General features: G+C 52.3%; 1 protein-coding gene across 1 annotated transcript in view; it reads right to left on the reverse strand.

Moving 5' to 3' along the window:
• GORASP2 (golgi reassembly stacking protein 2) overlaps positions 1 to 25,979 on the reverse strand; it is a 182,634-nt gene that overhangs the window by 9,062 nt on the left and 147,593 nt on the right. The window contains exon 10 of the mRNA XM_085645324.1: positions 21,194 to 21,304. Within this exon, the coding sequence (XP_085501450.1) occupies positions 21,194 to 21,304 (111 nt within the window). The remainder of the gene's footprint in view (positions 1 to 21,193; positions 21,305 to 25,979) is intronic.

Here is a 25,979-nt window from a genome sequence, read left to right on the forward strand (position 1 = left end):
GTGACGTCGAAGCGCCACCGTGGTAGAAATCGCCCTACCCAGCGAGTCCGTAGTGTCGAGTCCACATCGGATTGCATGGCGCGCTGCATCTCTCCCATCGGCCAGAGCCGAGGAAAGCCGCGCCCGGGCCTCCTCCGGGCACAGTGGCAGCATGTCCTCCACCGTATCCCACAGGGAGTGGGAATAACGGTCTAAGAGACAGGCGGTGTTCAAAGACCGCAGGCCCAAACTGAGCGAGGAGAACAGCTTCTTACCGAACTGTTCCAGTCTCTTGGAATCCCGGTCCGGAGGAGCGGACGGGAAGGAGTATTGAGAGGTAGAGACCTGGATAACCAGACTCTCGGGGGTGGGGTGTTGGGACAGAAAACTGGGGTTGCCCGGAGCAGGGCGGTGGCGCCTGGCAACGTTCCTATCCACAGGAGGGACTGTGGAGGGCGTGGACAAGGTGCCCTGCAGAACGTCAGTGAGGGCCTCATTGAATTGCAGCAGAGGCTCAGTGGAGCATGCGGCAGACTGAAGCACCTCAGTGAGGATGTTAGTCCTCACAGCCACGGCAGGCAGCTCAAGCCTGCCGCCGCCGCCTTGCGCAGCACCACAGAAAAAGCTGCACCCTCCTCCGAAGCCACAGTCGGAGGAGAGATGAATCCAGTGTCCGGTGAGGTATCCAATCCACTGGCCTCCCCCAGTTCATTTGCCCAGTCCTAAGAAAGTTGCCCCTGAAGGGCCATAGGGTCCTCAGACCCCTCCCAGTCGCCCCCGTCATCCGATTCCTGGTAAACAGGAGGAATGATCGGAGCCGGTCGATAGACAATATGCGTCTCTAGCGGCGTCGGATGCGGCGTCGGGACCGGACAGGGGCTGAACCGGGGATCGACGTTGACCGGAGTCGGCGCCGGCGGAGGAGGCGTAACCTGCGGCATCGGGGTCAGAGCCTCCAGCGGCGCCGGGGCCGGAGCCGCCGGCACGCGAGGTCGCCCAGTCGAGTCCGCGGGGCCCGAAGGCGTGCCAGCGGGCGTCGACGGCGGGGCCAGGCTCCTCATGGCCGAGAGGAAGGCACTGACCTCCGCCGGCATCTCGTCAGTCCCAGGGACCGGCGGGTATGGGGACTTGCGCGGCGCCTGCGGCTCCCGCGGGGGTGGAACCGCCCGGACCCTCGGCGGAGTCACGCGACCGGCGAGGGGAGTTGTTGGACCCGGCCTCGTGGCGTGGTCCTGACTTCCCTGGGGTTGGGCCCGTTCCCCGCCCTGGCCTCCACGGGCCACCCGTCCGAGCCGCACGAGGTCGCATACACCTCGGGGCTCCACCATTTTGTTGTCTGCCACGTGACCCTGCACACCAGTCCACCTGACTCCGCTCAACCCGGCCTCGGCCCCAGCGAGGCCCAGACATTGAGGCACCAAGAACTGGCCAGGGGGTATCACGTGAACACCTCATCGCCCTGGCGGAGGGCGGTATCGATGGGACCCCCAACCGTCCCCACACACCGAGGTGCGATCGGCCTCCATCTCTCCTGGGCCCGGCGCCTCTCCTGCTGGGCGTCTGGCCGCTCCCAACCCGGCCTCTCCGCCCCTCCGGGCGCAAGGGTCCTGACTTCAAAGGGCTCCAGGCCTATATCTGGGGCGACCCCGCAACAGACCGGCAGTTGTATCCCAGAGTCGAGAGCCCTGCTGATTGAATCGCGGCCGACCCTACGGAGAAGAACTCTTGCTTGAAACCACCACGAGCCCTGTAGACTGCGTCGCGGCTCCTTCTTGCTGAAACCTTGAAGCCCCCCGGAACATCGGGGCCCTGCTGACGCTGTCGCGGCACAACCTCGCTGGAACCTCCCTCGGAGCCCTGCTGACGACGTCGCGGCTCGAGCTGAGCAGAAACCATCTTGAGAGCCCCGCTGACCTGGTCGCGGCTCTCCACGAACTGAACGCCAGAGCCCTGCTGACGCCGTTGCGGCTCGACCCCTCCGAGTTCCGGAGGCCCTCCAGCTTGAGGATAAGAACTGGGCCCCAGGTACCCTCGTACCAAGCTCCTGCCAAAGACTGTCCCGCTACCCCTTCCCTTCTAAAGAGACACTGAGACTTTTGTGGATCCCTTGATCCCTTTTCGTGTAAATATTGATCCCGTAACCTTTAAGTGCTGATAAAGAATTGCTCGTCTTGAGACAACCTCCTTGAGTCCTGTGTGGTGGTGTTACTGTGCTAGTACATAATAGGAGAAGGATCTCCCAGGAGGCTTCTCTGCAGCGCTCGGCTACTTCGTACAGTGTGGGGGCCCTCCCTGAGTGGTCTCGCCGACTTCTCGGGGTCCGCCTTCCAACATTTGGTGGCCAGCGACGGGATCCGAGCCGAACGCAGTACGTACCAGCCAGTAACCCACTAGCTACCCATCCAGACAAACAGAAGTCATGAGCAACCAAGAAAACAACGCGACCACGGAGTTCCAGCCCGAACGGTTGGAGGAATACACGCACAAAGAATTGAAACAGTTCTGCAAGGACAAAGGCCTTGCAACCACCGGCCTAGGTACCAAAGAGGAGATGCAGAAAGCCCCGAGGACCTGGCTGGAGGCCGAGGCAGGCCACTCCCAGGAAGAAGGTCCCCTGCCCCTGACGGTGGCCACATCAACCGCACCGACTCCGGCAACCGGAGGAGGAAAGAGCCTAGAAACCGGCCTCTCCAAAGAGGAGATACGAGAGCGGGAGAAGGTCCGGAACCACGAACTAGAGCTCGCACGACTGCGGCTGGACGGCGAACTCCAGCTGGCGGAAAAGAAACTGGCCCTAGAGCAGCTACGGCTACAAGAGGAGATAGAAGAGAAGAGACGGCACCGAGAGTTGGAGGAAAAAAGACTGACCCTTGAGCACGAGCGAAGTCTCAAAGAGCTCGAAATCAAGGCAAAGAACGGGGGGACCGACACCCCCAGTAATAGAGACACCCTACCGCCTGCCGAGGCCAAGGTACATATCCCGAAAGATGTCGTCAGGGAGTACTATAAGAATGACGACATCCAACAATGGTTCAAGGCATACGAGGTGGCCATGACCTCCCATCGGGTGCCCCGAAAGGACTGGGGCGCCGGCCTGTGGGGTCGGTTCCTGAGTGAAGGTCGAGACACACTGCTCCAGCTGCCAGAGGAGGTGATGAACTCCTACGACCACATGAAGGAGGCCCTGCTCACCCGCTACGGGCTAACCGCGGAAATGTACCGCCAGCGGTTCAGAGACTGCAAGAAGATCCCGGGTACTACCTGGGTGGAATATGTGGACTTTTTCAGCCAGGCCCTAGAAGGATGGATCAAGGGTAGCAAAGTCACCACCTACGGGCAGCTGGTCGACCTCATTGTTTGGGAACATCTCTCCAACAATTGCTTCGTGGAGCTAAGGCAACACCTCCTCGACCGCAAGATGACCGACCCACGAACACTCGCCGTCGAGGCCGATCGATGGGTCAACACCCGAGTCCCCCGGAACTCGATGGGGGAGTACCAGAGGAACCCCACTGGACCTCCCCGCCAACGCGGTGGAGGGGGAGGGCAGAACAGGAACCGGGACCCCCCCGCCGGGGCCCCCAGGAGCCCACCTCGAGGGCCGCTGCAGCAACCCCTCTCCCCGAGCATAGCCCGAAGAGGGGCGACCCCAGCCAGAACCGGACCACGGCCCCCAGTAACAAGCTACGGCTGCCAACAAACCGGACACTATGCCAGCGATCCGGTCTGCCCCCTGAACCGAAGAAGCGGGGCCGGCGGGCCCCCGCCCCGACAGCTGGCGGCCGCTGCCCTGGGGGAAGGAGAAGAAGAAGAAGAAACCCTCGACCGAGGAAACCACCGAATGGGAACCGGCGGCCATGTCCCTGGTCTGCCTGGGCAGCCGAGAAATGGTGCCCCGCACCCCCATCCCAAGCAACACCCAGAAGTACCGGCAGCAGGTCACCGTCAATGGACAACGGGCCGAAGCCCTTCGTGACACCGGCGCCAGTGTCACCGCTGTCCGCTGCCATCTGGTGACCCCCGAACAGATCCTACCCAATGTGCTGTGCCCCGTCCGGACGGCCGACAACAGCGAAAGCCTGTGCCAGATGGCCCTGGTCCCCTTCGAGTGGGGAGGGGTGACAGGCCTACTAAAAGTGACTGTCCGCGATGATGCACCAGTAGACTGCCTCCTGGGGAACGACCTGGAGAGTTCCCCCTGGGCTCAAGTGGAGCGACGAGAGCACCTCCGAATGCTGGGACTATCCGAATGGGCCTGCGCCATCACCCGGTCCATGACCGCCCAGGCCCCCCGCTCGTCCTTGGCCCCCGGTGCCGCCCAGCCCGAAGGGCTCGCACCACCCTCCGCCTGCAGCGAGGGGGAGGCGGACACCGACACTGGACCTACTGAACCCTCCCCCGAAGAGATTGCTTCCCTCGGCGCCCTACCAGAACTTGCACAATGGCGCCACGAAGGGGGCCCCACCCGTGAGCAGTTCCAGCAAGAACAGCTGTCCTGTCCCTCTCTCGAAGGGGTCCGACAACAAGCGTCCGCACAAGCCAACGGGGACCAGACCGGCACCCACTGGGTCTACTGGGCCGAGGGCCTGTTGCACAGTGAACAGAAAGTGGCAGAACTCGGGGCCAGCCGCGTGTTGGTGGTCCCCCTCCGCTTCCGGGAGTTCCTTCTCAACCTGGCACATGACGTGCCCCTCGCCGGACACCTGGGGAAAGACAAAACTTACAGCCGTCTGGTGACCCACTTCTACTGGCCCCGGATGCGGAGAGACGTGGACAACCACTGCCGGTCCTGCCGGACCTGCCAAGCCAGCGGGAAGACGGGGGGTCGGGTCAAGGCCCCCCTCCAGCCCTTTCCAGCCGTCAGCACCCCGTTCGAACGGGTCGGGATCGACATCGTGGGGCCCCTGGACCCCCGGACCGCCCTGGGCCACCGCTTCATCCTGGTCCTCGTGGACCACGCCACCAGGTACCCGGAGGCGGTCCCGCTAAGAACTGTAACGGCCCCCGTGGTAGGCCGGGCCTTGATGGGGATCTTCTCCCGAGTGGGATTCCCCCGCGAAGTGGTGAGCGACAGGGGCACAAACTTCATCTCCAAGTACATGCGGTCCCTGTGGCAGCAATGCGGGGTCACGTACAAATTCACAACCCCCTATCACCCTCAGGGGAACGGGCTGGTCGAGCGCTTTAACAGAACCCTGAAGGGGATGATTCAGGGCTTGGAAGAGCCCCTCCGGCGGAGATGGGATGTCCTACTACCATGCCTCCTGTTCGCCTATCGGGAGGTCCCGCAGAAGTCCCTGGGGTTCAGCCCGTTTGAACTATTGTACGGACATCCGGTCCGCGGACCGCTCAGCCTGGTCAAGGAGGGCTGGGAGACGAAGCTCCAAGGCACCCCTCCTGACGTCTACCGATACCTCCTGACCCTACGAAACCAGACCCGCAAGTTCCGAGCCATGGCCGAAGCCAACCTCGAGGCCAGCCAGGAGGACATGAAGCGGTGGTACGATCGGAACACCTCTACCATCGAGTTCGAGCCAGGCCAGCGAGTCTGGGTCATGGCCCCTGTTGAGCCCTGCGCCCTCCAGGACAAGTGGACTGGGCCCTTCAAGGTGGTGGAAAAGAAGAGCCCCGTCACCTACCTAGTTGACCTAGAGTCCCCCCGGAACCCCCTCCGGGTTCTACATGCTAACAGGCTCAAACCCTACTTCGCCCGGACCGAACGGAGCCTGCTGCTGGCGACCGACGAGGGGGGCGAGGACGACTCCGAGCCCCTACCTGACCTCTTGCAGAACGACGTCCACGACGGATCCATCAAAGGTGTCCAGCTCGCCTCCTCCCTGACCCCGGAACAGCGCATCGACTGTCAACAACTGCTGCAGGACTACGCAGCCCTCTTCTCCCTCACCCCGGGGGTGACCCACTGGTGCGTCCACGACGTCGACACCGGGGACAGCCCCCCCGTGCGACACCGAGCCTACAGGGTACCCGACCGAGTACGGGCATGCATCCAGGCCGAAGTAGCGAAGATGTTGGCCCTCGGGGTCATCGAGCCCTCTGACAGCCCGTGGGCTAGCCCTGTCGTCCTAGTACCAAAGGCCGCAGCCCCCGGCCATCCCCCGGAGCTGCGATTTTGTGTAGACTACTGGGCCCTGAATGCTGTGACCAAGACGGACGCCCATCCTATACCCCGGGCCGACGAACTCATCGATCGCTTGGGGTCCGCCCGCTACCTGAGCACGCTGGACCTCATCGCCGGGTACTGGCAGATTCAGCTTACCCCCGGCGCCCGAGAAAGATCCGCCTTTTCTACCCCTGATGGGCATTACCACTTTCGGGTGATGCCCTTCGGCATGAAGAATGCCCCGGCCACTTTTCAGAGACTCGTAAAGAAGGTCCTGGCCGGGCTCGAGGCCTTCAGCGCGGCCTATTTGGATGACATCGCCCTGTACAGCAACCACTGGGCTGAGCACCTAGTTCACCTCAAGGCCGTCCTGGCCGCCCTCCAAAGGGCTGGGCTCACGATTAAGGCCAGCAAATGCCAGGTCGGCCAAGGATCGGTGACCTACCTGGGCCATCAGGTGGGAAGCGGTCAGGTGGCCCCCCTCCAGCCAGAAGTCGATGCCATCCAGGCATGGGAGCCTCCCACTACCCAGACCGCTGTGCGGGCCTTCCTTGGCGTCACCGGATACTACCGGCGGTTCATCCGGGACTATGGGAGCATTGTGGGGCCTCTCACGGAGCTCACCTCGAAGAAGCAGCCCAAGAAGGTGCACTGGACTCCCCGCTGCCAATCAGCTTTCGAGACTCTCAAGGCCGCGATGTGCACTGCCCCTGTGCTCCAGGCCCCTGACTACAGTAAAGAGTTTATCGTACAGACAGACGCCTCCGAAAATGGGATCGGGGCCGTCCTGTCTCAGGTTGATGAGAAGGGACTCGACCGCCCAGTGGCCTTCATCAGCCGACGGCTGCTGCCCCGGGAGCAACGATGGAGCACCATCGAGCGCGAGGCCTTCGCTGTAGTGTGGGCCCTTAAGAAGCTCCGGCCCTATCTCTTCGGTACCCACTTTCGGGTCCAGACCGACCACCGGCCTTTGCGGTGGTTAATACAAATGAGGCGAGAATCCCAAGCTGCTGTGATGGTCCATTGCCCTGCAAGGGATGGACTTTTCGGTTGAGCACTGACCCGGCAATGACCACGCCAACGCTGACGGCCTGTCCCGCTTCTTCCGCCTTGACGAGGAGAATCCCCAAGAAGATGGGTGACTCTCCCTGCCTTCGGCTGGGGGGGGGGGGACGCCTGTTGGACCCGGCCTCGTGGCGTGGTCCTGACTTCCCTGGGGTTGGGCCCGTTCCCCGCCCTGGCCTCCACGGGCCACCCGTCCGAGCCGCACGAGGTCGCATACACCTCGGGGATCCACCATTTTGTTGCCTGCCACGTGACCCAGCACACCAGTCCACCTGACTCCGCTCAACCCGGCCTCGGCCCCAGCGAGGCCCAGACATTGAGGCACCAAGAACTGGCCAGGGGGTATCACGTGAACACCTCATCGCCCTGGCGGAGGGCGGTATCGATGGGACCCCCAACCGTCCCCACACACCGAGGTGCGATCGGCCTCCATCTCTCCTGGGCCCGGCGCCTCTCCTGCTGGGCGTCTGGCCGCTCCCAACCCGGCCTCTCCGCCCCTCCGGGCGCAAGGGTCCGGACTTCAAAGGGCTCCAGGCCTATATCCCGGGCGACCCCGCAACAGACCGGCAGTTGTATCCCGGAGTCGAGAGCCCTGCTGATTGAATCGCGGCCGACCCTACGGAGAAGAACTCTTGCTTGAAACCACCACGAGCCCTGCAGACTGCGTCGCGGCTCCTTCTTGCTGAAACCTTGAAGCCCCCCGGAACATCGGGGCCCTGCTGACGCTGTCGCGGCACAACCTCGCTGGAACCTCCCTCGGAGCCCTGCTGACGACGTCGCGGCTCGAGCTGAGCAGAAACCATCTTGAGAGCCCCGCTGACCTGGTCGCGGCTCTCCACGAACTGAACGCCAGAGCCCTGCTGACGCCGTCGCGGCTCGACCCCTCCGAGTTCCGGAGGCCCTCCAGCTTGAGGAAAAGAACTGGGCCCCAGGTACCCTCGTACCAAGCTCCTGCCAAAGACTGTCCCGCTACCCCTTCCCTTCTAAAGAGACACTGAGACTTTTGTGGATCCCTTGATCCCTTTTCGTGTAAATATTGATCCCGTAACCTTTAAGTGCTGATAAAGAATTGCTCGTCTTGAGACAACCTCCTTGAGTCCTGTGTGGTGGTCCTGTGTGGTGGTGTTACTGTGCTAGTACATAATAGGAGAAGGATCTCCCAGGAGGCTTCTCTGCAGCGCTCGGCTACTTCGTACAGTGTGGGGGCCCCCCCTGAGTGGTCTCGCCGACTTCTCGGGGTCCGCCTTCCAACAGGAGTCCAAAGAGCGGTGTCGCCTCTTGGACTTCTTGGAGTGCTTCGACTTACCCGAACACTTCGAGCCAGACGAGCGACGATGTCGAGTGCGGCTCCGCGACCGATCCTTGGACCTCCTCCTGGACCGGGATCGAGAGGGGCGCGGAGCCGAGTGGCGAAGCTCGAGAAGCTTGCGGGACCGCTCCCGCCTAGCTTTCGAGGTCAGGGCCATACAAATCGGGGCACGACTCCGCGTCGTGGTCGAGGCCCAAGCAGTACCGGCTGTGATGATCGGTCACCGACATCAGTCGGTGACAGTCGTCGCAGGCCTTGAAACCACAGGCATCCTACCGGTCGAAAGTGACCAAAAAGAGTCGAAAAAAGTTAGTCAAAAATTGACTAAAGGGGTAGCTCTCCCGGATCGGCGCTTACTGGCGCGGAAAAAAGAAGAACTGACGTCAGCGCGCGAGGGCGGCGCCTAAGTACTCAGACGACGTCATTCCGGCGCACGACGCCAACGACGGACGCGGAGCCGCAGACGACGACTAGCGATGCGCAAGGGGTATTGCTGACGAAAAAGGTGAGGAATCTAACGAACGTGTTTCTTTCAGATATGAAAGTTATGAATATGGGGAGTCGGTTTTAGCTTTACGCACAAGACAAAGGGAAGCTAGGAAAAATATTGAGAATACCACAAAGAATGATTGGTCACTCCCAGAGAAAAGGTAGAAATCAACGGCGGACCTCTCCACTGCACCTCACTTATAGTTCAAAATAGTATATCACGGTGCGCTCCTCTTCCAATACCAGCCGTTGTATGGTACTACTGCAAAAGCAGACAGAACCTTGACAGAACAAAGAGTGGAATGGTGCGCACGTAAACACATTAAATAAGTCCATTTGACAAATTCCCGCTTTATTAAAATCCAATTTTCAAAGTCGTAAAATCCAAAGAATAAAACCATCCAGCCAACGAGTTTCCTTCAAGCGGTCTTGAACTTCATCAGGGCTAATATTTATGTATCGTTAGTTAGATATATATTTCCATTTGGTCCATCAATCGTGAAGCTCTCAGTGCTCCTTGTACCAGTCTTCTAGACCCAGACAGCACAACATGGCTGCTGCCGACCAGACATGATTCTGCCCTCCTGCTGCTGAGCCAAGCTCGAGCACGGGAAGGCAGAACAATAGGTATCCTGTCACAGGGAGGGGTGACCACCTCCCAGAGAGGATTTAGTGTATTGGGGCCGGGTGGGTGCGCTTGCCAGCGCCACTCAGACTGCATGAGGGGCACATTTGGTTCAAAGCTCTGGGAGCTGTTGACTCTCGCTCTGGCACGAAACTGGACCAAGGACTTGGGAGTAACCTCCCCCCTGTCCAAAACCTCCCCTGGGAGGGTCCCCTGAATCGTCCTAACCCTTTCCTTAGGGTACTTAAGGGATTACCTGGGTGTAGGTCCCTAGATTCGTCATGGTACACAATTCAATTCAGACACCACTTCAACTTCTACCGTCTGGGCACTCTGGACTTCGATTGGGCTCGACTTAGTTTCCCTCCCAGTCTGCTGCATCGTCTGTGCACCAAACAGAAACCTTCCAAGGCCTGTGGGCATCCAAGACACCTGAAGGAATCTCCCTTGGAGTTAAGGAGTCACTTCCCTGCATCTGTAGGCACTGCAACTAAGCTGAGCGGTCTGCTGATCCTGTGCTCCCACAGACTCCAAAAGGCTCTGCAACACAGGTGGTGGTTTTCCAAAGTTCCTGAGGCATGCCCTGTCCTCTTACTAAGTTTGAGACCAGAATCCCTCGTGGGGCTGCAATAACCAAACCCCTGTGCATCAAGTCAACTTGCAGTTGCAAAGGCACATCTCTCAAGGCCTGCCCTCGCACCAAGTTTGTGGCCAGTATCCCTCGTAGGAGCCGCAGGAATCAAACCCCTGTGCACCGCATCGACTTGCCTTTGCAAAGGCTTGTTGATTTCCTTCCACCAAGATCTTCGGGATCCAAGTAGCCCCAACCTCAAGCATCTCCAGTGACCAGAATCTTCCTCCACTCCTTATTTGCACCGTGGCCTGCATCTTTTGGTGAGCCGCTCGAGGTCCTCTTGCGACTCCAGAGCCTCCGGCCTGTGGGTTCTGTTGAGGGTCACCTTTGTTTCTTTTACTTTCCCAAGATTGCTCGGCCTGCCCTGACTTCCCTGCTTGTGGCAAGTCCCCTGGACCTTGCTGGTCCCGACATTGCACCTTCTTTGACTTCTACGTTGTTTGAAGTTGCCAAGTGTTGTTGGTGCTCCCGACGGACACCAACCCCTCAGCTCTCAACATCTGACGTGGGACAGCTCGTGCATGGCTCCTGGTCTTCCTCGGCGTCGCCTGGTCCTCACAGCTGCAGAGTCAAGGTCACAGTCAACACTACCGCAACTCCCGATATCGGTGGGCATTCATCTACCAGGTCTTCGGGTCACTCCTGAGTGACAGACTCTGTCCCCTATGCTTGCAGGTACTCTTCAACTTGAATCCAAATACGGATTCCACCGGACACTTTCTCCTTCTCCAACAGCTGCATTTTCCTGAAGTCCTCCATTGGGTTCGACGGCGGTTTCCGACACCACTTCACGCCTATGCACCCGGCTTCCCTGGTGTAGGTAACATGGGTACTAGGGTATCTACGGGTAGGGTGGCTCTCCAACCTTCTGTCTTCCACTGGGTTTGTTCAGGGTCTACTGGGAAGGGTCCTTAATCTTTAAAATTGCAACAGCGACTTACACGTTGATTTGTACGGAGAATGCGGTCATGTTTCCACACTGCACACGATCTCCATGGGGTTCCTAGTCATTCACCTTTGGAGGTTCCTTGGGTCCCTGGCACTTCTACTTCCTCTCGACACTGTCTTGACACGAGTCTTGGTTCTTATACCACTTTCTAAGTATATGGTTTGGTCCCCCCCTGGGGTCCACTGAGTATTCTGTGCTATTTACGTGATTTCAAGTATTGTGTGCATTGTGCATATCTCCGGGTAGGAGATATCTGTATGCGTTAGTGAGTGTTATATAATAAATACATATTTTTATGATTACATTGTGTGGTTCTTTTTCACTTAATCTATACCTATAAGATTGCATTCTGTAAAAAAAAGCTGCTGGACTAAGCCTGAAGGCTGCTCTCCACAGCTACCACTTAGAGAGCTTTGTAAGGTTGTCTAAGACCTCCTAAATCACCATAAAGGTTGTCTGGACTGGTGCAGGTCGTCCACTTACATAAGTGTACCTCATGTTTATCTTCATATTTAAATCTGGGATGACTTATTTATCAATTGAATGCCCTATCTATTTCATGAGGTCTTATGTCCAGGGAACAGGATGTGACGGGGTTTTATGGTTCTTCGATGCATTTGTACCTTTTTTTTTTAACAAAGATTATGAATATGCTACTTACCAGTATGCATCTGTTCTTGGCATGTAGGGCTGCTGACATTCATATCTGTGCATAGATCGCCGCCTAGTGTTGGGTCCGGATGTTTGCACGTTGTTGTCCTGGAAGAGTCTTCGAAGTATCCTTGGATAGGTGACTCCTCCCCTGGACTACAGTGCGCATGGGCATCCTCTCCATCCTCAGATTGTTTTTTGCCATTGTGGCAGTGATGGAGTAGATACAGAAAGTGATGACCATGCTTGCAGTAATTCTGAGAGCTGCAGCTGCGACAGGCGCCGGGGAGGAGGGAGGGCGATATGAATGTCAGCAGCCCTACATGCCAAGAACAGATGCATACTGGTAAGTAGCATATTCAGTTCGAGGCATGTGGGCTGCTGAATTCATATCTGTGCATAGAATACATAGCAGTGCCCTCTATTAGCGGCGGCTACCCGTGCCAGCTGCAGCGGTCTGAAAAAGTGTCTTGAGAACAGCCTGTCCTACAGCTGCCTGCTGTTTTGACTGCACATCTACACAATAGTGTTTTGTAAATGTGTGTGTAGTGGACCATGTGGCTGCTCTGCATATATCATGCAGGGGAATATTTCCTAGGAAGGCCATGGAAGCCCCCAACTTACGTGTTGAGTGGGCTCGTGGTGGAATAGTTAATGTGCGTTTTGCCTTTTGATAACAGATTTGAATACACTTAACTATCCATCTGGCTATCCCTGCTTTGGAGATGGCGTTACCTTTGTGGTGTGGGGCAAAGGCAACGAACAGTTGTTTTGTCTTCCTGAATGGTTTAGTCCTGTCGATGTAGTACATGAGGGCCCTCCGTACATCTAGTGTATGTAGTGCCCTTTCTGCAACAGTTTGTGGGTTTTGGAAGAAAACGGGCAGTTCAATAGTCTGATTCATGTGGAACTGCGATATTACCTTGGGCATGAATTTGGGGTTGGTACGTAGTACGACCCTGTTGGCGTGAACCTGAATAAATGGCTCTTGAACGGTTAGTGCCTGGAGTTCAGTAACTCTTCTTAGGGAAGTGATCGCTACTAGGAAGGCCACTTTCCAGGTAAGGAATTGAATCTCGCATGAGTGTAGAGGTTCAAAGGGTGGACCCATCAGGCGTGTGAGGACCAAGTTGAGGTTCCACATTGGAGCCGGTGGGTGACTAGGTGGAATGACTCGTTTGAGCCCTTCCAAGAATGCTTTGATGGCAGGCACTCTGAACAGAGAGAGGTGCTGCCGGGTTTGCAGATAGGCTGATATTGCGGTCAAATGGACACGTATAGAGGTGTACGCCAGATTGCATCGGTATAGGTGTAAGAGGTAACAGATGATGTTGTGGATGGATGCGTCCAGCGGGTTGATGTCATTATTACCGCAATAAATGACGAACCTTTTCCATTTGGCTGCATAGCAAGCCCTGGTAGTGGGCCTCCTGGCCTCCTTGATGATGTCCATACAGTCAGGTGGCAGGTTGAGATAGCCAAACTCTAGGACTTCAGGAGCCAGATCGCCAGGTTCAGCTGTTGCGGATCTGGGTGCTGAACCTCTCCATGGTTCTGCGTCAAATGCGCGGGTTTGATCCGCAGCCTTTGATGCGGCACCACGGAAAGTTCGAGGAAGGTGGTGTACCACGGCTGGCGTGCCCACGTGGGAGCAACTAGGACGAGTGTCAGGGAGTGTTGTCGTAGTTTGCGAGCCACCAGCGGTATCAACGGCGCTGGGGGAAAAGCGTACGCAAATCTGCCGGACCAGTTCATCCATATCGCATTGCCCTGCGACTGCGGATGTGGGAATCTGGCGGCGAAGCTTTGGCATTTTGCGTTTTCGCTTGTCGCGAATAGGTCTATCTCTGGATGACCCCACTGCTGGAAGTACGGTTGGAGCACTGATGGGTGTAACTCCCACTCGTGCATCTGGTGGCTGTGTCTGCTGAGCAGATCCGCCATCTGGTTGTCCTTGCCAGGGAGGTGTTCCGCCATGAGGAACATGTTCCTTTGAATGGCCCACTTCCACATGCTCTGAGCCAGATGAGACAACCGTGGAGAGTGTGTTCCTCCCTGCTTCTGTATGTAGTACATGGCAGTCATGTTGTCCGTCCGGATCAATACGACTTTGTTGCACAGATGTACTTTGAATGCCTTCATGGCCAGGAAGATTGCCATCAGTTCCAGAAGGTTGATGTGCATCTTCTTCTGTTGTGTCGTCCATAGTCCCTGCACTGTGTAGTGGAGTACATGAGCTCCCCATCCCTGGAGAGACGCGTCCGCTGTCAGTACTATTTGTGGAACAGGCTCTTGGAACGGTCGGCCCTTGTAAAGGTTTTGTGGATTCCACCAATGCAGAGAGTTGTATGCCCGACCGCTCACCAACACTAGGTCTTTCAACTGTCCTTGAGCCGGATTCCACTGACGTGCTAGGCACTCCTGAAGTGGGCGCATATGTAACCTCGCGTGCGGGACTATGAAGATGCAGGAGGCCATCATGCCTATCAACTGCATAAACACTCGCGCTGGAAGCGAGTGATTGGGTTTGAACTTGGAGATCAGCAGTTGTATGCTGTTGATCCTCACTAAATTTGGCTGAGCTGTGGCCGCCAGAGTGTCTATAGTCGCACCTAGGTACTGTTGTACGTGTGCGGGCTGGAGATGGGACTTTGGGTAATTTAGTGAGAATCCCAGACTGTGAAGAAGGTGAATGGTGCGGGACATGTGGCTTGCACATTGCTGGGCTGACTTCGCTTGAACGAGCCAGTCGTCTAGGTAGGGGTAGACGTGTATATGCTGCCTCCGTAAATGTGCTGCCACAGTAGCTAGGCACTTCGTGAAAACCCTGGGCGCTGTTGTCACGCCGAAGGGAAGGACTTTGAACTGATAGTGCTGCCCCTGAACAGTGAACCTGAGGTATTTTTTGTGTGAGGGGTGGATGGGTATGTGAAAGTACGCATCCTTGAGGTCCAGTGAGGCTAGGAAGTCTCCCTGCTTGAGAAGCGGAAGGACTTGCTGTAGGGTGAGCATGTGAAAGTGCTCTGAAAGAATGTACTGGTTCAGGGGTCTCAGGTCTAATATAGGCCTGAGCGACCCGTCCTTCTTTGGAATTAAAAAGTAGAGGGAGTAAACCCCCGTACCCTGCTCGTGGATGGGTACGACCTCTATAGCGCCTTTTAGAAGCATACTTTGCACCTCTTGCTGTAAGAGCGTTAAGTGCTCTGAGGACATAGGACGGTTTCTTGGTGGTATTGTGGGTGGAGTGGCGGTTAACTCCAGACAGTAACCGTATTTTACAATATCTTTGACCCACCTGTCCGTGGTGATGGAGTTCCACGTGGACAGGAACCTTTGTAGTCTTCCCCCGACAGGTGTTATGTGGTCGGGAGGAAGGGAGAGGGCGTCACTGCTTGTTCTTGGGGGAGGACCTGGTGTTGCCGTAGCCACATCCTCTGCTCTTTGTACTGGAGCCACGATATCCACCTCGGGTGTTTTTATCGTAGGTGGTCTGTGTATTGCCTTTGTTATACGTTTGTTGTGACCCCTGTCCTCTACCTGCCCCCTTGTTTCCGGGGCGACGAAAGGAGCCGCTCCGAAAGGACTGAGTTTGGAGGGCGCCCATGGACTTTGCAGTGTCCGTGTCCTTTTTTATCTTTTCGAGGGTGGTGTCAACCTCTGGGCCGAATAAATAGTCGGGGTTGACGGGCTGGTTCAGTATGTTGTTCTGTACCTCAGGCTTGAATCCTGAGATTCGTAGCCAGGCATGTCGTCGCAGCATGACGCTTGTGTTTATGGCCCTGGCAGCCGTGTCTGCAGCATCTAGGGCACATTTGATGGAAGCATTTGTGAGTAGCTGTCCCTCTCTGATAAGAATTTCTGCACCTTCTTTGAACTGGTCAGGGAGATGTTGGAGTAGTTGCTCCAATGTGTCATAGTGCGCTCTATCGTAGCGAGCGAGGAGCGCTTGAGTGTTGGCTATGCGCCATATGTTGGCAGCCTGGGCGGCAACTCGCTTGCCGGAGGTCTCTAGCACCTTGGACTCTTTGTCCGGGGGAGGAGCGTCACCTGTCGTTTGCGAGTGTGCCCTCTTGCGAGCATTCGCTACGACGATGGAGTCGAGTGGTAATTGTCCTTTGATGTAAGTAGGATCCCCAGGTGCTGATCTGTATTTTTTATCAATCCTGGGGTTTATCACTCGTGCCCTGGTGGGTTCCTTGAAAATGTCCTTAGCTGGTTTGAGGACCCCCTTCAGCATTGGCAGAGTTTTTACATGTCTTTCTGAGGATGCAAAAGTGTCCATTAGAAAGTCATCCTCGATGGTATCTGAGTGAAGCTGTACCCCATGGTTATTTGCAGCACGTTCAATAAGAGCGTTGAACGCCGCAGTATCCTCCGTGGGAGATGTTTTTGCCCCATAGAGTTGTGGGTCCTGTGTATCGAGAGGTGCACTGGGGTCTGCAGGGTCGCTCCAAGTTTGATCAGGGTCCTGCTGGTCATCAGGGTCTGTGTCTAGATGGTAGGGTGCTTGGTCATCCATGTAGTCCTCCAATGCATCCGTGTCGGAGCGTGTGGGGGAGAACCGGTGTGGATCCTGGTAGGAGGAATGGAACGGTTCGTAAAGGAGAGGTTCTGATTCCACAGGCAGCTTCCTTTTTAGTGGGACCCTGAAAGGGTCCAATGGCGGTTCCGAAGTTATTCTTCGGTCGTGGAGAATCATCCTGCCAGTGTCGGCGTCGATGACACGTGACGGAGACGTCTCGTCCGGTGGAACCGGAGTCTGGGTAACCCGTGTCCTGAGTTGGAACATCTTCGGGATTGTTGACGGGGGCAAGCCGAAGGTAATGTTGGCTGGCCCCGTAGAGGTTGCTGGAGCTCCGATCGGGCCGGAACCCGACGGGTCTTTGAGGGCCGCCGTGGTTTTGTTGCTTTGCGTCGCAGCAGGCCGCACTTGGGGCGTCTTTGAGGCTTTGGCACCGGGCAGGTTCGTAGAGCCGGGCGTGGATTTTTTCGGTGCCGGCGGGTCCTCGAGTCGAGGTGTGGAGATCACCGTCGACGTCCGCGATACGTGAGGCTTCGGCGTCGTCGAGGGAGCGACGCGAGGCGAAGCAGGCGGTATTGCCCTCGGTGTCGTTGGCGTCGGTAGCCGAGTAGGTTTCTCGGTGCCGATGGCCTTTTTCCGTTTGTCGACTCCGATGTCGCCCGACTCCAGTTCGGCACCGAAGTCCCTCTTGGTGCAGTCGGTGCCGACGCGTTGCGCTGGCGTCGAAGGCGTGGAAGGCCTCGATCCGACCAGCGCCACTTTCAGTTTCGGTTTCGGATGAACCGGAGCAGCTTTCGGTTTCGGGGTAGGGAAACCAGCTGGCTTATGCAGCAATGGCTGCCGCTGAACGTCCGAGGCCGGGCCCGAGGGCGGGGCCGAAGAACTACGGGATGGGTCTCGGGTAAGGCCCGAAGGCGATCCCTCGACCGGAGCCAAAGGCTGTGGCGCTGGTGTTTCTTCGGTTTGAACAGGTAGGCCTTGTTCATCATTGGAGCTACTCTCTTCGGCCCCTAAGGCCTCCTCGTCGTCTCCTACCTCGGTGTCGTCTTCACCTCTGTGGAAGAGTGACTCGTCGCCCTCGTCCGATCCGGGGTTGTGTTCGGAAACGGGACTGGAGGGTATGACTTCTAATTCTTCGACGTCGCTTCGTCGAAGATGTCTGTTGGGGCCGGTGCCGCGTGCCGCGCCTCGAGTCTCGCCGCTCTTCGGTTCCTTAGAGTCTTCTTGGAACGGAACCGGGCACAGGCCATGCATGTCGATTCGTCGTGGTCCGGCGAAAGGCATTTGTTGCACACCGGATGGACGTCGATGTGTGGGTACTTCGCATTGCATACCGGACACCTTTTGAATGGCGTCCTGGATTCCATCGTCGAAGTAGTCGATGGACTGGTAAATGCGAAAGAAGTCGGTGCTGAAAGTTAGTAAACTAACAAAATTCTATCGAAACCCGATCGATAAACAGTACCGACGCGAACTAAAGGCCTTTTGGCCTCGACCAAATATTTTCCTAACTTGAGCTAAGATAGCACATCCGAACCCAATGGCGGAAAAAAACAATCTGAGGACGGAGAGGATGCCCATGCGCACTGTAGTCCAGGGGAGGAGTCACCTATCCAAGGATACTTCGAAGACTCTTCCAGGACAACAACGTGCAAACATCCGGACCCAACACTAGGCGGCGATCTATGCACAGATATGAATTCAGCAGCCCACATGCCTCGAACTTACAAATATAGAAAGAAACGTTGTATAGTAATGTCCATATAAACAATTATTGTATTTCTTCAGTCAGCATGCCCAGTTCCGATAAAATATTCCAATTTTTATTCCAAAATTGTTGCAGATGAATCTATAGGTCACATATTCATGAAATCTTTTCAGCCTGAAAAGACTTCATGAATGTGACATATTGATTCATCTTCCCGAGCAGGCTTTGTTTCTAACCTCCTGAGAGCACTGGCTCTCACCCTTGGGGGTCAAACACTTGTCTCCGGTGGCAGGCTGGCAGAAACCCTGCAGGCAACGCACCAGGGGCTGGTAGGTTTTTAGGGGGCACCACTAAGGTGTCCTCTGGGTGCATGTATTAATAAATCCACTGCTGTAATCAGTGTGGGTTTATTAATAAGATGTTTGATACCAAACATCCCTATTTTCAGTGAAGTCATCATGTAGCTGGGGAACTCGTTTTCACCAATGTCTAGCACATGTTTTAAAATAGCTTCCCTGTTGCACTGGCAGTAATTGAACTGACCAGCACAGGGGCATATCTGCTCATGCAGGTATGCGCCCACATGTAATATAAAGCACGCTGCCTTAGGGCTGTAAGGCCTGCTGTGTGTGTGTGGGGGGGAGGGGGGGGGGGGAGGGGGAGGGGCTTACAAATGCTACATGCATTGTTAGGGCACATGGCACACAGAGATTTGTGTCATGTCATGTTTTCACTTTGGCCTGCTCCAAATCACGCAGCCTGCAATGGCAGTCTTGCATGTGTTTGGTGAGGGGTCTCTTAGGGTGGCACAATTCATGCTGCAGCCCTGAGCCACCCTTCTTTAGTGCCTCATGCCGTAGGTACCAGGGGTACCAGTTACTAGGGACTTAAAGAGTGGTAAAGGTATTGCAATTGGACAAACAACTGTACAGTTTTGGTAAAGAGATCTGGCACCGGGGACCTGGTTAGAAGAAACCCCGTGCACTTCCAGTCAAAATCATATCAAACATCAGGCAAAAAGTGGGGGTGACCTTAACAAAAAGGGGCACTTTCCTACAGTGACGCTAGCACACAGCTTGGTTGAAGCCTTGCGGTACCCGCGTTCCAACCTTTACAGCCCGTATTCCGACATGGATGTGTTTTAGTGCCTAGTCCTTTGAACATGGTGTTGTGGTGAATATATACGTGTAGTACGCATACTTTACATCGCAAGCCATTACAACGCGTTTGTTACAATGACCGCGTTGTTACAATGCGAACCATTACATCACAAGCCGTCTCAACGACTTGCTGCAGGGGGCACACTGGACTTAGGAATAGCATAATTTACTATTCCTCCTCCAGTTTGTGCAACAGCAGGGAAGGTGTTGGATTGTAAATCCAACACCTTTGTCCCCTACAGCAAGTCGTTGTAACGACTTGCAATGTAATGGTTTGTGTTGTAACAACGCGGTAGTCGAAAGAACAGAGTTGTAATGGAATGCAATGTAAAGTATGCCATCTAAAGGCTGTTTCCTGTTGTGGGTGTTGACTTATTTGCAGTGCCATCTCTTTTGTCAAAGTGACAGTCTGCAACAGTAGCAGCACCTGCAGTTCTGAATGACCCACCACACACGCCAAGTTAGGCACCAGGGATGTCAAATGCAGTGATGCAGAATGGTGGCAAATCGATTGCGGTAGTCCTCTGCGAGGTGGCAGGGATGCACTTTGAGGGTGAGCTGTGCCGCTGCCGACATCCTCAGGTGGTCAATCTACCAATAATGTATTAACACTGGCACTATGAGAAGCTGCTTTTGAACACTAAGAAAATATCCCACATCCTTGGAGTCCCCAGTTGCAACTCTCAGATGAGAGGGAAAAAACATTTGGAGTTCACCTTCAATTAAAGAAAGGCCCAGTAAAAGATAACGTTTAGCCCTATGTTTTCGTGCTCCCATTTTTGACAGGACACAGTCTCTGCTCTGAAGAAGCCTGCATGGTCGTCAGTCAGATCCGGCAGGCAATAGACTTTTTGCGAAGAGTCTATTTCACAAGCTACAATGCCACAGGGTCTGTGCTTCATTGTAGAGGATAATTGATTTGATTTTCTTCCTCCCTTTTTTTCCATGAAGTCACACTGTCTGTCATCCAGTCAAAAAGGATCCGAGAGCAAGTCCAACTGCGGTGTATTTGTAGTATGGTAGAGCTCAGGTCTATCTTTTCTCACACCCTGGTCTATGTGCCGGTGGTCATCCTAGAATCACAAATATAGAGCTATCCAACAATGCAGCATTAGCTGCTACTCTATTGTGATTCTGTGGAGACAGCACTCCAAAATAAGGGGGAAGAGGGAGAATCGGAAAGATATGGAGCCCAGAAGAGATTTTTAACTGTCACAGTACATAACATTCTTGTCTGGATCCTGGCAGCTTGTTGATTCAGCTGTCTTGCACTTGACACTGGAGGGAAAACATCCCACCTTTTACATGATTATATTAGAACTGGAAGAGCATGGACTGTGATGGGGGTAAGCCAATAATTAAAAGCATTGAGGAATACTACTAGCCGCTTAATGGACTGCAGATGTAGCTAAAATCATGGTTCACACTGGGTCCCTTTCAATCTTATTCCTTGATACGAAGTTGTGGTCATATAAATATTTAACAGTATGCATTGAGCTAGTTTTTCTTTTAACCATTTCCTTACAGATGTTAAGATTACAAGAATTGAACCCATGCTTAATAACAAGCGATTCGATTTGAGATGGTGAACAACAAAAATACATATTAAGCCACATCTTCCTTTTAGACTCTCTTGATATTTTCATGTCTGGCCCATTATCAATGGCTCTACGCCGCTGAATTGATTATCAATGGATGAAGTACGAAGATGTAAGTGCACGACAAGGAGCCTTTGTAAAGTGAACACTCGCCAGTGGGTATCTGGGCACTGAATAAACAGATGTTTATTGACAGTCAACTTAATTGTACTCATTTAATTTTAGTGAAGTTAGGAGAATAAAAGGCTATGTATGCCCACTGGGAGTCAAACCAGAGACCATGAGGTTAAACAGAAGTCTGTTGTGGATTTATAGTCCAATGAGCCATGCAACAAGTGATTATCACATTATCTGTACTACATCTTTATTAAGAAATAGCTTACCAGGATGTACAAAATCTTGCAAGCCAGAACTTGGGATGAAATTTGGTGGAGGCATGTTAAGATTATGCAACTTGGTTACATCTGGCACTCCACTAGATAATGGCATAAACCCTTAAAAAAAAGAATAAAAAGGTAAGTGTTTGGGAACATGAACCATATTATGCATCTTCTCCAAAATTCACTCCCTTTCTGGCAGACGAATACTAACCTTTCAAACCATAAAACGTATTTTGCTTTCTCATGTTACAATAGGCATCAGATTAATCTCTATTTTTAATCTTAAAACATGACCAGGCTTAAATGTCTAGGGTTACAGAATTGCTTAACTGGAGAATAATCTATGCTTTCTTCCCATGAAGAACCAACTTTGTAGTGCTCGCCACACTCTTAAAATCATCATCCCCTGCACCATGCCCTTATCTGGAAAATACTAATAATCCAACTCTGTGATTATATAGTACTGTAGGCAGGCAAAGCTCTGGAGTAACTGGCCTTTTAAGTAGATTTTGTGGTTGTTGACCTTCCCTTTCCCCAATATTTTTATGGTTGAAAGAGAAGTTCATTGTTACCATCTTCGTTGAAAGTCAATTTGATTTTTTTCTGGCTTTAAATGTTGACACCTGGTCAGTGAATTCATAAGTTACATCTTCTGTATTTGGCCTGAACAATTAGGCTTTTTGACTAAAAGACCCTCCAAACTATGTATATTATATTTTTGGTCTAATGAAAAAGTACCATAACTTAAAATATTTTGGTACTACAAAAAGCATCAACGAAAAGGTAACTTATCTCTAACAACAATCTCTATCAAGGGTATATTCCTTACATATATAAACAATAATACTGCCCACATGTGGATGGCAGGATAGACCCACAGACATGCAAGATCACAGAACAGTATTAAAACGGAGAGAATATAACTCTCCAATAAAGCAAAAATGCCACATCCGTAAACCTAACATTAATTTTCTATTTTCTTTTTTACCATGCTAACAGAACTGTGTAAGAAAAGATTGCTACTTACCCTGTAAGCATCTGTTTTTGGTATGTAGTGCAGTAGATTCACATGCTTTGCATAAAGTTCACCATCTAGTGTTGGGCTCGGATGATTACAACTTGTTTTTGTTCTAAGAAGTTTTCTTTGAGTCACGAGGCTGTGTGACTCCTCCTCTTGGGAATACTGCGCATGGTCATCGCCATTTTCAGATTGGTTTTCCATGGGTAGGTGAGAATGTAAAGAATACGGTGTATGCAAGCATTGAGATGGCCATGCGTTGGTATGAGATAAAGTATATAATCTGCAACCTACACAAGAATTTGGGGAGGAGGGATGGCACATGTGAATCTACGGCACTAAATGCCAAGAACAGATGCTTCAAGGTAAATTAACATAATCTGTTCAAGGCATGTGTGCTGTAGATACAAATGCTTTGCATAGACTGTAAAACAGTCCCTCTCCGTAGGTAGTAGTTAACTTGTGGGGGTTACAGTTGTCTGAAAAAGAGTCATAAGTACGCTCGTTGGCATGCAAATACATCCATACAATTATGTTTTGTGAAGGTGTGTGGAGTAGACCATGTTGCTGCTTTGCAAATATCAGCAATAGGAATGTTTCCTTAAAAAGCCATAGAAGCTCCAATTTTTATAGTGGAGTGGGCTTTTGGTGTAACAGGTAAAAGTCGTTTACATGCATAGATTTAGGAAAAGTTTGTCTTTGTTCTTGTTCTGTCCTCAATTTCAGTGATTTGAAAGTGAGAATCCTTAGTGGTGGGAGGGGGTGTTCTTGCGCCACCTGAATATGTTAGGTCTAAGTAGCTCGGTCTTCCTGTTGGAAGAGCTTTGTACTTGAGGTAGCACATTTTGAATTTTATCCAAGCCACTAGGTGGAGCCAGGGGAGATGTGATCACATTTTCCTTTCCCTGTGATCAATTGTATGGTGGAGTGTAGAGCTATTTTTAGGGGTGACAGGGCACAGGCTGGGAGGCCAGTCAGGAAGGTGTTAGTCACAAATTCTGGAAATCACAAGTACATGAGCTGCAGCTTTCAACTGGTCAGTGAAGAGAAGATGCTTCATTATTTTGTAAATGATGCAAGTGCAGATTTGCAGCCTAAGCTATCGTGTAAATGTGTGGTCCTAGTGAGAGGGTGCTGTGGATTAGGAAGCCTAGAAGTTTTACAATAGCAGAGACAGTAAGTAGCCAAACATAGCTTAGAGACGAGGTCTGGGTTGATCTTTTTGTTGGATTTGAAGGATATTAGTAAGAGCAAATGGGTGACTGCTATGTTTGAATACTTACTTCAGCTTATAAAATTGTTTCCTTACTAGTGAAATATTTTCAAAAAGATGCAGCATGATAAGTCTGTACGAAGATCAAGAGAACTGGACAAGTCATGAACATTTGAATTTTAATTATGCTACACACCTAACAGGAGACAAGAGATTACCTTTAGACATGGATAAAATTTAATAAGGACTGCTTTTTAACGACTTCAAGGTATAAGAGAAGACAAAGAAGCCATTTTAGGAAAGTATAATCCGCTTAATTGGCTCAAGACTCTGATCAAGGAAATAAGAACTTTGACCCTTATGAAATACTCCTAAACCTACAAATGATGCACACGATGAGCCCCAAAGCCATGCAGAAAGAAAGAAAAGTAAAGAAAAACACTTGATTGTTCGAACTGACATCCAATTGATACACTGACTTGTTTAATTTTTCATCAGATCATACCACTTTTAACACTGGTCTAAGGGAGAGCATCCTCATAAAAGACAACTGTAGACCTGAATTAAGAGTACAACAGCCAGTCTGTCAGAGCAGTAGAGTATTAAAATCAACCACCATACTTCAAGATCCCTGCCAGGCAGCAGGACTCTATTCCTTCAGCAGTGCCACCATTCCAGCAGATCCATTGGGATCACTGAAACTTTGCTGCATGGCTGCCATGTTAAATCCACCCACTCAGCAAAGTTTTTGGACTTCAAAAACAAACTCCCAAAGCAGGAGCTTGTTATTGTAAAACAAAAATAAAATGTCTCTAACATGCTGGTAGTTTTCTCCTAGGAAGTGGGGATCACTTCTTTGGTTTCCTGTTTGAGACAGTGAGGCTTTCACTGGAGGTCACAAATATGAAAAAAGTAGGCTCAACAGCTGCGCTATTAGAGCGAACGATCTGAGGAACTTTGAACAACAGGCTAATACTAGACAGGCTGCTTGTCTGACATCCCTCAGTGGAGCAAGCGTGAGCTCCACCTTCGTAAACATGGCCATTCAGCTTTCTCTAAATAAAAGAGGGGTAAATGAGAGTTTAGCACATGGGATATTCCCCATAATGTTTGACAGAGTATCCCGTCCACCAAACTCCAATGAAGGCTTCTATTTTTTTATTGCTCTGCAAACTGCAACAAATGAGAAAAAACATTCGCACACTTCTGCATATCAATAGATGACCACCAGATCTATGAAGACATATCACAACATAAATTCAACTAGAAACGTTTTTCTTCTTATTGAAAAAAAGATTTTCATTCATATTAAAACTGAAGGTAGGTCATAATGTATGAAAAAGGAGAGTTCCTCCTTTCTCAATACGATATTCCCAAGGAAAAAACTATATCTTCTGATACTTTGTTGTAAAAAATCAGTATGTCTGGGAGGATCCTAAGCACTACGATTTTTATAGACTTTTAAAGCAGTTACAGAAAAATTAAGGTAGGTAACCTTATCACTATGATTACAAGATTCACATGAAGACCTTTTCTAATATCACAAATAGATAAAATGTATGGGTCAAACTCCTTTTTATTTTACAGTATTCCATGGTACAACTGCAATCAAAGACATTAGCGTGCTTTACTATGAACAGGGTGTAGGAAGCTGGATTTATATGTAGTGGACCAAAAAGAGGTACACTGTATAAAGAGTTTAAGCAAATCCTAGAGGAATTACAGAGGCACAATGACATCCCAAAGGCTCTATTTTGTAGTTAGTGGACAAGCAGTTAGACATATCAGAGGGTAGTGCGAAGACAGACAGACAGCCAGAGACAGACAGACAGAGAGACACACAGACAAACACACACACACACACACACACTAAAGCGAGACACTCAAAGAAATCGAACACAAATTTATAAAAATAACATGTACTTTTATATAAATTTAGATACCAAGTTTATTGAAATTGGTAAGTACTTTTCACGTTATGAAGTTTTCAGAAACGAACACTTAGTGCATTTTCTGGACCGGCAAAGTTATCCTATTGAGGAAAAACATGATTTGCATTCTGACACTTGCCAGCGACTTACAGGACTGTTCTGTAGGGCCTAAGAGGAGTATGAGGCTAGGTGCAAGGCCACACCAACGGGTCAACTCGGGAGGCTCTGGAGCGTCGGGTGTCCCATTCACATCAATGGGAGAACTGTCCTGTCTGAAAGAGGCTGCAAGCAAGGTCTGGAGCACCAGCTCAAGGGGAAACCACAGACTGGTTCGACCCTTGAGATCCTCGGGCATACAGGGACACCTTTGGTCCACTTCTCGGGCTGTGAGACTTGGGTGCAGTAGTGTCTTTTGGGGTCGGATTCCAGTGCAGAAGTTTCTCGCGGTTGGAGGGGGTCTGGTGAAAGAGGCTGCAGGCACGGACTGGAAGTCTAGTCTGGGCAAACCCAAGCATGGGCTTGGCTCTTGCGGGTATGGGGACCCTGTTGGCACTGTGACCTCCCTTGGACTGGCTTGAGAGTGCAGGTGCATAGGTGCTTTGAGGCGCCAGTCTCAGACTTATGCTT

The sequence above is a fragment of the Triturus cristatus genome, chromosome 3_1 (genome assembly GCF_964204655.1).
Source record: "Triturus cristatus chromosome 3_1, aTriCri1.1, whole genome shotgun sequence".
Taxonomy (NCBI): Eukaryota; Metazoa; Chordata; class Amphibia; order Caudata; family Salamandridae; genus Triturus; species Triturus cristatus.